At 43.5% G+C, this 12124-nt stretch overlaps 1 protein-coding gene across 1 annotated transcript in view; it reads left to right on the top strand.

The window, feature by feature from the left end:
• NOX5 (NADPH oxidase 5) overlaps positions 1 to 12124 on the top strand; it is a 226376-nt gene that overhangs the window by 187109 nt on the left and 27143 nt on the right. Inside the window, exons 11-14 of the mRNA XM_086958956.1 lie at positions 53 to 76; positions 2192 to 2316; positions 2413 to 2497; positions 9128 to 9227. Of these exons, the coding sequence (XP_086815082.1) occupies positions 53 to 76; positions 2192 to 2316; positions 2413 to 2497; positions 9128 to 9227 (334 nt within the window). The remainder of the gene's footprint in view (positions 1 to 52; positions 77 to 2191; positions 2317 to 2412; positions 2498 to 9127; positions 9228 to 12124) is intronic.

Below are 12124 nucleotides of genomic sequence, written 5' to 3'. Positions count from 1 at the left end.
TCATGTTTTGACCTTATTTTGTCTTTGACAGATCTCTGCCAAAACCAACGAGAATCACAGATTTTGCAACATTAAGGTAAGCTTCAGACATTGGTCGGATGAGTGCAGGTAATGTTTGCAACATGTATGCTGATACTTAGGTTTGTAATGTATTAGGTTAAAAAAGGGCGCGCTCAACTTTTGAGTGAATGCTGCAGACCATATCAGATATATATGCAGCGTAGGGACATGCACAGCTTGCTATCATTAATTGAGGATATATTTTGCACTAGATCATTGGTCCTCTGTGTTTGGCCCGCGGGATGCTGGTGACCCAGCGGCCCTTTCCTTGCAGCCCAGAGACCTTCCCCTAGGACCCCTGTCAAACAGCAGCAAAGAAGTAAAGCTGCTCGAGTTCTGTTTGTTGTCATTGCTGCAAGCCAAGCAAAAAGGTTTTAGGATTCTGGGCTTTTTTCTATAGTCAGTTCAGTTTGTTCATAAAATGTTCCGTCGAACAAGTGAAATGACTGTAGAAACAAATCCCAGAACCAGAAAATAAACAAAATGATGTTGCAAGGGTATATTTGTGTGCTCTTCTGGTTATTGGCTTTGCTTCTATAGTTAATTCAGTTTTTACTGTCAGTCAGGCAGCATTGCTCACAGGTGAAAGCTTAGATGAGTGGACTGTGGAAGTGGATAAAAAAAGTATAGAACTGTTATCATGAGTACAACATGGCAGAATTGTGTTACGCGCGTTGGAACGCATTTGGCGATGCAGCGCGCAACGAAATTCGTTTTATTTATTTATATGTTTACTTACCTCTAATCGGCTGTAATCCATAGTTTACTACCCCCGACCCTGCCTCTCCCCACGTCAGCTCCCGGCAGCACTCCCACCACGGGTTGCTACTGCCTCTGACTGACACTGGTGAATCCCCATCACCTCTGACTGACAGCACTTGACTTCTGGGGACAAAAAACAAAGGCTATTCTATAGCCACAGTAACCTGGTTAATATATTAACCAAGAAATAAGTGGTTCTTTCGTGGTACTTTTAAGGACAGAATTTCGTCAATTAAAGGAATCAATAGAATACAGTACAGTTGTTTCAAAGAAAACTGAAAGACACCCTAATCAACTGCTTAGAAATCTCAAGGTTTTATAACAAAAACCACAATATATATAAAGTTGCTCCATACGTTCAAAGTTAGTAGAGTGAATTGATAACTGTGTCCTTAGTGTATCCAACTGCAGTCATGGCGACAAAGAAACATAAAAAACAAAGAAGAGAGAAAATGCACAACTAACTGTTATGTAAAGTCAGTTGGCTATGACCAGAAGTAAATTAGAGAGCTGTGCCTTTAAGCTTCCTCATGAGAGCCAAAACAACCGCCCAGAAGTTTAAAAATGTTGACATTTCGATACCGGGAGCAATTTAGAAGGTCCTTCAGCAGGACGAAAGGTCATGAGCACTTCAGATAGTACACTTACACATCAGATGATGAGGAAGCTAGAGAGATGAGTTCTGACTCAAAGGGGCAATTCTCCTGTTGTAAAGTACATCAAAATCCCATCCAGGAAGGATAAACAAAGTCAAGTATATTGGATTGACAGAAAAATAACCACAGTGAATCATCACTGTCTGGCTGTAAAGTTACAGTCAGACAGTGATGATTCACTGCGGTTCTTTTCCACAAAATAACATCAGTGCTTCATTAATGGCTGGTTTGCACAAGATTAGCATAATTGAATATTTACAAATTAGTGATCTAAAAGGGCTTTTGGAATGTACAAGTTAGGTCTCTACTTATGTTCCAGCTCTGTTTTTGCTCTTATAGAATGAACGCAGCAGCCATCTTCTAAAACATTATCTTCATAAAAATGATAATATGTCTCTTGGCAAAACCATTAATAGTACTATTGCTCCCACGTCTTCAGTTAAACATACTCAACCTCTTTAACAACATAATGGTTTGCCAAAGGTAAGTTACACATTCTGAGACACAAAAAAAAAAACATAGATTTGTGCTCACCATTAAAACAAATCCACTAACAACATATAGCCAGATCTCTTGTTTTTTGTCCTAGTTGCCTACATTTGTGGCAAATAGTTGTCTTTGAAGGCGTGTCTGATTGTAGCACCCCATTAAGAAAATTGGAACAAGATCACTTGAGTAGTTTGCAACTGTGAATTTACTCTTCTTGCTTGCAGTGTTATGTGGATGGGCCTTTCGGCACCCCAACTCGAAGGATCTTCACCTCAGAGCATGCAGTGCTGGTTGGAGCAGGCATAGGAATCACCCCCTTTGCTTCCATTCTTCAGAGTATCATGTACAGGTCTGTTGATAGGGACCCAATCAGTACTGTTGTTTCAGAGAGCTGATGCCGAATGCATTATCATGGTCCATCGTTAATCCTTGCATGTCTTCCCAGGTATCGTATGAGGAAGCAGAACTGTCCCAACTGCCAGTACTCTTGGTGTGAGCTCACGAAGGACGATGAGATGAAATTAAGGAAGGTAAGGGGCAGCAAATGGTACATCATAACCCATTCTTACCCTTAGTAATCCTTACTCAGCTGCTAAACCATCTGATGTTGCCTTCTGAGACTACCTCTCCTTTGGTGCTTCTTCTGCATGGCACATTCTCACTCTGTTACTAAGAAACTAAATAAAGGTCGGCACGGAAAAACAAAGTCTGCCTCAGACATTAAGGAAATCAATTATCAGTTTCAATTTAAGAAGATGCTCATAATTGCCATAGCAACAGGCAGAATTATGTCCAACAAGGTTAGAGAACGTATTGCATCACAACTTCAAGACAGGCATCAGTTAATGGAGTGGAAGCTCCATAGAGGAACTTGTATACATTGTACAGAGTGGAGCAGTCTTAAGAAAGAGTTTGAGGAGTATGGAATTAGAGCCATATTAAGAAATCAATTTGTAGTCCACCATACTGCCTCAGACTGATTAGCATGATGTCTCATTTGCTATCAAAGCCACATAAGTCTCCGAATGTAAAAGAGGCACTTCAGATGCAATAGCTGTGCCCTTTTGTATCCTGTCACACTCTGATTGCAGAATAGGAGTCCCAGGGACCCCCCTTTTTATTTAAACATACTTTATTGATTTTCTTGCTTAACAATCCGGCAAGACAGCAAATTATACATTTTCAGGGTTCATACCATTGTTCCATACTGGATAAAATTCAACCATTGCAACTTGTACAATCTACAGTAGGTGTAGTCGCAGTGTGGGCGGTGGTAACAGGTTTAGATATCACAGTAATAGTACTTGCAGCAAAAGTATATTTACAGTCTGTATGCGAGAACAGCATTCCTCCCCTCCTCTCTGGCTCCAGAATTCAATTCCACCCTTCCCTCCCCCTCCCTGACTCACACCTGTCCTCTCGCAGGCCAATACATTGCTTGGTTCTGTTGTGTTCTCATATATAGTCCTAGATGCATGCCATGCAGCTATGCGTATACCTAAATTGTTAATACCAGGGTTGTTCTGTTTCTGTATTTTCGTCTTTGATTTGACCGGTGAATATGTACACTACAGCGTATCACGGTGGTGAGGGTTCAGGGGATATAAAAAGTTCTAGCATTGCATCCCATTCCAATGAAATTGGAGTCTTTCGTAAACCCCTACTTTCTTCCCTCGTTATCACCATACTTTTGGCTGTCCACCATCTGACCACATCTCCATGCCAGGTAAACATTGCAGGGGGCAACGCGGACTTCCACCTCATAGTGATGATAGGTCGTTTTGCTAGTATCAGATCTAAATTAGCAAATCAGGATTGTACTGTCTGTTTCTTGTGTTTTTGGCACAGCCTCAGTATGCAGTATTTTGCCGTATCACCCCCTACTATATTTGCTACAGTCTTTAGGATCTTTATTACAGTTGCCCAGTAGGTGACCAGACGCGGACAGGCCCATAACATATGTACCATGTTGGCAGCAAGTGGAAGACAATGAGGGCACTGGTCACCCACCTCCGGGTACATCTTACTTAATCGATGCGTTGTAAGATAGACCCTATGTAACACCATATATTGAATGAGTTTAAATTTGGCGTTACGGGACACCTTCTTGGGATACTCCAAAAGGGAGTCTCACTCCTTGTCTGATAATTCTCTCCCAATGTCAGAATTCCATCTATCTCTAAGCGCTGCAAGTGAAGTTGCCACATGGGAACGAATACCCCTGTACAGCCATCCGGTCAAGAGTCACCCATTACCCATGATGTATAGTGTATGTACTAATTTGTGCATGGGGGCTCCTAATTATCTGGTGCCAAATTCTGTTTAATGTACCTGATAATGCTTGCATGTAGGGTAGACAGGGAGCGCGGGACGCCCTGTTCTCTGGGGATAGTTCTCTTGATCTAGAAGCATACTGTCAACAAATAGCATTCACACGGTGTTCACTCCCTCTCATGTCCACCTGGAAATGCTTCTAGCTGTGATTACTCCTGTAGGTGTGGGGATTTGCTACTATTGGAACATTTGGGGTGTAGGGAAATAACTTACTAGTGTATTGTATTTCTTTTTTCCAGTAGATAATGGCTACTTTCAGTAAAGTGGGAGCCGCCGATGGGGTCCGACCTCAATAAGGGTATAAATTATACCCCGATACAATGTTTGATGCGTCATCCCTATCTCATGGAGGTTATGACCTGCAGTCCAATAGGATAGCCACTTGGAGTTAACTCGCATAGCAGTATGCCCTGAAGTCAGAGACATCCATGGCCCCCGGTCTGTTCCTAACTGGAGTTTCAAAAGCCCTACTTTCCTGCGGCCCTTTCCCCATATTAATTCTAACAGAAGTGTGTTCAGAGTCTTGAAGATACTAGTCGGGACCACTATTGTCAAATTTGTGAAGTAATAAAGCAGTCGTGGGAGCAGAACCATTTTTGTAATGGCTACTCTACCCGTCACTGAGAGTGGTAATGAGGTCCAAAAAAGGATTTGAGTTTTAGGGGCCTTTGACTGCACGTACAAGGTTACCATCCAGCAGTTCCTGTGCACCCCTATATATTTACATACCTAGGTATTTGAAAGTTGTGGGCGCAATCGGGAATACAAAGGGGCCGATGTGGATCGGTTCTACTTGTTCTGTGTTGTGAAATAAAAGGCATAAGAATTGGCTTCATTAATGGAGAAACTTTGGAATTGAGTAAATATTCTTGGAATGGGCTCAAGGTCACCCTGGAGGTTGTCTCAATAGAGAATATCATCAGCATATGATGAGAGGATGTGTGTGGCATTGCCGATCTTAATTCCATGTCCTAATGCGACATTACGGAGTTTAATGGCTAATGGTTCGAGTGCTAGCACAAATAAAAGTGGAGAAAGCGGGCAGCCCTGGCGCGTGCCGTAGCCTACTTTGTAGGACTGAGAAATATGGGCTCCTGTGTGGGCTTGTGCGGTGGGTGCCGTATAAGACAAGCTAATCCAACGTACAAACTCCCATGGGATACCAAACTTCAGAAGGGTAATTAGCATGAATTTTCAGCTAAATGTGTCGAAAGCTTGCCTCAGATCTAGGGAGATGCAACCAGCTCTGGAGTGGTCCAAGGTTGTGGTAGTCCGCACATGCTATAGCTGCCTAATATTGAGGGAGGTGCTATGGCCAGGTACAAAATTGCATTGGTCTATATGTATCAGCTGGGGCAAATATTGGAGTAGTCTGCGGGACAGTATTTTGCTTAAGATTTTGTATTCGGTGTTTAGTAAAGAAAGAGGCTGGTACCCAGACATATCCGTTGGGTTCCTGCCCAGATTTATCAGGGAGGTTACCAGTGCCTGCATCGTGGTGGGGGGAGGAATCCTGTGTCCGATGCTGCCTGGTATAGGCGCTCAAGTTGGGGGATCAGTGCTGTTGGAAAGGTGTCATAGAACTCCACCGGGAGGCCATCCAGCCTCAGGATTTTGTTTCATGGGATATCTCTAATCGCTTCCTTAATTTCAGTTTTTGTGATGGGTTCTGCTAGATCTTTTTGGTGTGCTTCTTAGAGCTGGGGGAATTAGAGGTCGCTCAGGAATTCATCTAATGTGTCCTCCCCAAACTCCCCAGCTGATGCATATAATGTTTCATAGTACTCCCTAAATGCTATATTTATGCCTGATTGTGTATTCACTGTTGTACCCTCAATCGTGGGAACCTCCTGTATAGGGGTGGAGTATGGCACATCCTTCAAGATCCTGTCTTGGAGGGTGCCAGACTTATTGGCTTCAGCATGTTGTTTTTGCGTGTATGTACGATAATCTATGTCCCGTAGCCATTCCAGGAGTCTCAGTGAGGAGCATTTTTATTATTTTTTCAATCATGGCTGTTTTATCATGGTCAGCCTTTAAAAGTATGAAGCCCGTCGTTAGTGTGCTCATTTGTTGTTCAATTGCCTTCAGCGATTCATGGACTTCCTGCAGGATAATGTCCAGCTTATCTGGAGGATCCCCCATGGCCGTCGCTGGAAAGCATTCTATATCAGGTATATGGACTGCACTATCTTGTTCAATATGATCTTTTACCTCTGGTGTGAAAGGATCTGGTTGCTTTCCTCTTGTGCGGCCCATCTCTGAATACGATAGGGCGTGACAGGGGGAATGATGACCGTTTTTCCCCCCACGGCTATTGCTCAGTGTTTCTGGTCTCCGTAGGCAGCTGGAGTAAATTTTCGGTGATGTGCAGCCTTGTTATTGTGGCCTTTCAGCAGGGAGACAGAATATGAAATTTACTCCAACCCCCAGCCGAATCAAAAATAGTGACCGATTCTCACTCACAGCTCTGCTCACCTGGGTTCATGTTCTAACCACTCCAGGCCACCAGCACAGTCCGCTACCTTGGGTCCTCCGTTATCAGGGAGAAACTTAGGTCTTACTATTGTCTATATGTCGCACTGCGCTCCTTGCGCCTCACTAGAACCAAGTGTTAAGGTGTATTACATGACTGTAATAGGACAATGACTTTGCAGCAGTATATTTAGCAGATCAGGTACGGTGTACTATAGGGTAGGCCCTAGACGAGCATAACTGGGTCCCAGGGTGATGGCGGGGGCTATTTATAGAGCACGATTTATCTTCATACTCACTTGCATCTTCCCAGGTGCTTCATCATACTCCCCATTCACTATGGTGGGGCAGAGCAATCCAGTTTTGGGACCTCCACGCGGTTCTCGGCCTAGCAGGCAAACTGCACTCACCGCTTGTCGGGCCTGTTGTAGCGCAGGCGCTGGGGGCCTGTTTGGATCTTCAAGGACCGGGCTTCTCTTCTGCCCAATTCCTGTACAACCACAAAGCGTTTGCGGTGGGTTTCTCGAGCCTGAGGTGGTCGCTACGCCATGCTCCCGCGCTTTTCCCTCCTCTGTGTCGCTATTAAGGGTCAAGTTGATTTAAGCCGATCGTGGGCTTAGGTGCAGTATACTGCCTGGTAGTTGTGCTGCACTCACCACTGGTCAAGGCTTGTTGTGGTGCAGGCTCCGGGGGCCCTCCGGGAGTGGTAAGGCCCAGTACTTCTGCTTCGGCCCAATATCCGGGAGAACTCCCGCGCAGTTCACCACGTCTTGTTCCAAAGCTACTCCGTTCCTTTGTGACGATGGCAGGGGTCAAGTGGAAATCTCGGCACAAGGACAGCACCTTATTCACTCCGGGTGAGCGCGGTGGGTGCTTCCAGCTCGTGGCGGCCTCTGCGTCAGTAGCGTGCTCTGAGCCAAGGATGATTGCCCGGGCTAGCTCGGTCCCTATACTGAAACAAACCAAATCTGTTTCCTCTTCGTCTGGCTGCTCATGAGCTTCGGGTTGCAGATGGTCAGTGTGCAGCTCGGGTTGGCCTCGCAGTATCATGTATTTTGCTGGATATTAGGCCCGGCCCAGAGCTCAGCTAAAACATGACTGCCATGTTCGGCTGGTAGCCACGCCCGAGTCCCTTGACACAGATACCAACAGCTGTGCATTCAACTCTAAACCATTCCCTGTTACCTTCACTGTCCATGCCACGACACAACAAACTGGCAAACTACTTTGTGATGGCCGGCTGGATTGTGCTAGGAATTCTGAAAAAAGAACATACTATCCCACCCACCTCCGAAGAACTTGCACTGACTACCAGAATTGTGTTGGCAGCTTCAAGGGGAGTATGCAGTGGTCCAGGGAACCACTGCCTGCTCTCCATGATGTTTTCCCAAATGGGACATCTGTATTTTTTTATTTAAAGCAGCACCGGCTCCTTTAGGGAACATGAACTGCATTAAAAACAAAAAAAATCCCCTTTGGGAATTCAAACACAGGGGTGATGGCCAGCTGTTCTTTGCAGATCACCATTCATGTGTTTGTAGCCAATCAAAGGGGGTTGCAAATTGCCATCTGCCTAATTATAATTCGTGAGGCAGGTCATGTTGTTACCACCTTCAAAAGGTGATTTTGTGAAGCGACCTGAAAGTTTATAGATTGATTTGCAAAATCAGTCTCTTCACAAAACTTCAGTGTGCAGTGTGCTTGCACCTTTTGCTAGTGGTCTCTTAGTATGATGTTTTGAATATTTGTAAAAATAGAAAAAACATTATCCAAAATAGTGCATATCTAGTCAAAATAGTTCATTGAAAAAAATCTAAAATAAATTGCAGTCAGCATAGGGTGGAGGCAAATGAACAGGTACGAAGAAAATTGGAGTTAGCGAACAAATGAGCAGTTGCAGAACAATAGACATATGGTCTGAGTTAGAGTTTGGTGGGTGGCTGTCTGTCCATCAAGGTGGCATTAATTTCCTCCGCCACCGTGACTGGACTACCGCCCACTATATTTTGAGATCTCTGTTGGCCCAGGGTGGGATTTAATTTTTGAAACAAAAATTAAATGACCCAGACACCCTGGGAGTTTTCATCTTAGCCATTCATGAAAAGGAGTCTCAAGTTGGCTTCTACAATGTTGATATCATATCACTAGGTACCTTTTTAATGTGAGTTAACTCTGTGTTGAGAAGTATCAAAGAAGACTTTAGAAGTCGGGATTTGCTAAATTTATCATTACGAGCTAATATACACTTTATATAAATGTATATTTCACTAAGAACCTTTTACCAGATATGCTTCTAATGTTGCATGAGTGTTCTGTAATAAGCATTCTAACATCACAGTTATTGATTGCAGGTTGACTTCATCTGGATCAATCGGGACCAGAAGTTCTTTGAGTGGTTCGTGAGTCTTCTAACCAAACTTGAGCTGGATCAGGCAGATGAAGAACCAGATGGTGAGACCTCTAACCCTCTCCTCTTTTTCCATCAGCAGTACTTCTAGCCCAGAGTCTTGTTAAAAACAGATCTCGCTGTATGTTGAAGTCACATTATTTTTAGCTCGATGGTGACTAACTTGCAAAACGTGACTGCAAAGGTGTAATTCCATTAATTCAAGTAAACTCTCCCTACAAAAATATATAGGCAAGTTAACATGGATTTAGGCACGTTTCAAGCTGCCCCCTGGGACATTTCTGCTACTGCAGCCAATATCGGTGCCTTCTTGGCAGATGAACTTGTGAGGAATAATCCTACCTACTGGTAGAGGTTGCCCCTGTTGGTGTCTCTCCCACTTAAGCTGATGCCACCATCCTAAGCCTTGAAGAGATCAAGCAACTCTTCCAGTACACAGTGTGTGCTTCATGGCCTCTTTAAATGGAGAACTCCTTGATGTGGTGTGAAACAAATGCCTTTTCTACATACCGTAATTTGAAACACATACATGGTATGCCTGACAGGTGGCCTGTCTGGCACCAGCTCTCCTGAGTAGCGGGCACGTCTAGAGTGGTTCCAGCATCCTTAAAAGGTAGTCACCTCTTCACCAGTAGACAGCATGTCGCTGTAGCACCTAATCTATTACCTCATTGATTCCAAGGTAAATTCAATAAGATTTTAAATTTTAAATGCCAACGTCTCCACTGCTGCTATTGTCCCATTGAGTTTATTTAAGGCATTGTAGAAACAGTTCAACTGTTAGCTGAAAGTCTGGCACAAGATGGTTAAACCAAGTCTGGACCTCAGGCAAAGCCCACTCTTCTGGCATCTCAACTCCTTGTGAGAAAAATAAAATCAACCCAGTATCAAATCAAAAACAGAAGGCCTGACTCATAGAACTCCCCAACACCACACTGTGGCCACACAAGAGCATCATAAAAATGTTTTTGTGGTAGGTCATATACAGCTTAGGAATTAGTGATTCCCTCTTCCTGTGCTATCTGGGAGCCATACCTGGGTGTTATACCTTTTCCCTGATCGTTTTCTTTAATAGTATTAAACCTAGTGCTTACTCTTCCCATAGAGGATCCAAACTTTGAGTCCAGCTGTGGCCCCTCCATAGATCTTTGGCACTTAGTGACTCAGATCCCACCTCTGTAAGGTCGCAGAGTCTGGCTGTAGCCCTTTGGTTTAGGTTTTTCTGTTGTCTTCTACATCCTTCCTGTTTATTGGTGTTTCCTGGACCTCAACTCATCTTTAATAGTTCGCCTTTTATGTCTGCCTCACTCCACTTCTTCCAACAACTCTTGTCTGATGGTCCTTCTAGTCTATCTTCTCTATTCCTCTTCTTCTGTCAACTCTCCTCTTATGCATGCTGTTACGGCTCACTGCACCTCTCCTACTTGACTCACACTTCCGCAGCAATCACTTGTGCCTCTGGATTTGAACCTAGCCAAAAGTCAGCGGAGCACCGTACAGTGTGCAAGAGTGATAGGCGAGGTACGTCATTCGTGGAATGTTAATTCATTGTGATGTAATGTTCTATGTTTTTTAGGTGCATCTTCAACTCTTTCCTAAATTGGAGAAGTGTTGGGCCATCCTAATAGATATGGGGATGTTGTTCCAGAACCTGGGTGTATAAAAGAAAAAGGGCTGCTGCCTTGTTTTTCTTTTTTTACACTTTCTGGCCTGTCTGATGGTGTCCCGGCTGCCGTTGTGCTGAGAACCACCAGAAATGGTGAGCTTATCTGTAAGATAAGCAGTGTTGCTAGTCGTGATAGCTTTGTAACTGATGTGACTGGTTTTGAAGATGGTGCAGGCGAGGGGAGACAACAGAGTTCCTTTTTTTTTTACTTGTTTTTATTAGGGTTTTCCTATTCACTTTTTATTTTTTATTGTGCAGAGCTTTCAGTGAAAACATTCAATATTGATACAATACAAAAATCCATTGTTAACATATCTTATTTTACAGCTTATAAAACAAAAGTACAAGAAATTTCAAATAGTTCCACAAGATATTTCCAATTCCGCAAGAATTTTTAGGTTGCCCCAGTTCGTTTAGCGTAAGCTTATTCAATTTTTTTTAGTTTGTAGCATTTTATTTAACAATTTCTCAAAAAATTGTATTTCCTGTGATCTCCAGTTTTGTTAAACTAAAGAGCGAGCAACTAGCATAGAGATAGCAAGAAAAGACCCCTCAGTTTTGGATAATACAACCTCCACATCGCTCTTATTAATGCATTTAGGATCGGAGAATATATTTCCCCGCCCTATCCTGCCCAAATTTTCCTTGATATACCTCAGCCATAAAATACGGGATGAGTTGTCAAGTGTCATACAATCTTTTATAATCATATGGGTCAGGGGAAGGTATGGATTCAACCAACACTTCAGCCAATAGGTCAGTGGGCACAGGGAGTGCATCATTTATGTACGGGACCCCTACAGCCACATGCATCAAAGTCCGGTTTTGCGATTCCTAATTTGCGAATTTTACCGAATCGCAAATAAGGAATCGCAAAACGGGATGCATGATTGAAAGTGCATAAAATTTGCGATTCGGTAAAAATCGCAATTTTTACCGAACCGCAAATATTATGCGTATTCCAATTTGCGATTTCGCAATTCCCATTGATTCCTATGGACCAAAAGGCCCATAGGAATCAATGGGAATTGCAAATTCGCAAATTAGAATTCGCAAAATGTTGATGCATTCCATGGGTGCAGGGGGGGTCCAAAGGACCCCCCCCTGCACCCCTGAAATGTATTTTGAAGTGCATGTTTCAAACACACATGTCCTAAGGACATGTGTGTCTGTAACATGACAGTGTTTAGAAATGCAAATTAGAGCATTTTAACACATTTTCGCAAATTACCACGAAGTTCAACCTCGTCGTAATTTGCACCCCCTATTTGCGAA

The sequence above is a fragment of the Lissotriton vulgaris genome, chromosome 2_1 (assembly GCF_964263255.1).
Source record: "Lissotriton vulgaris chromosome 2_1, aLisVul1.2, whole genome shotgun sequence".
In the NCBI taxonomy this organism is placed as follows: Eukaryota; Metazoa; Chordata; class Amphibia; order Caudata; family Salamandridae; genus Lissotriton; species Lissotriton vulgaris.
This window is presented reverse-complemented; position numbering and strand designations above follow the sequence as displayed.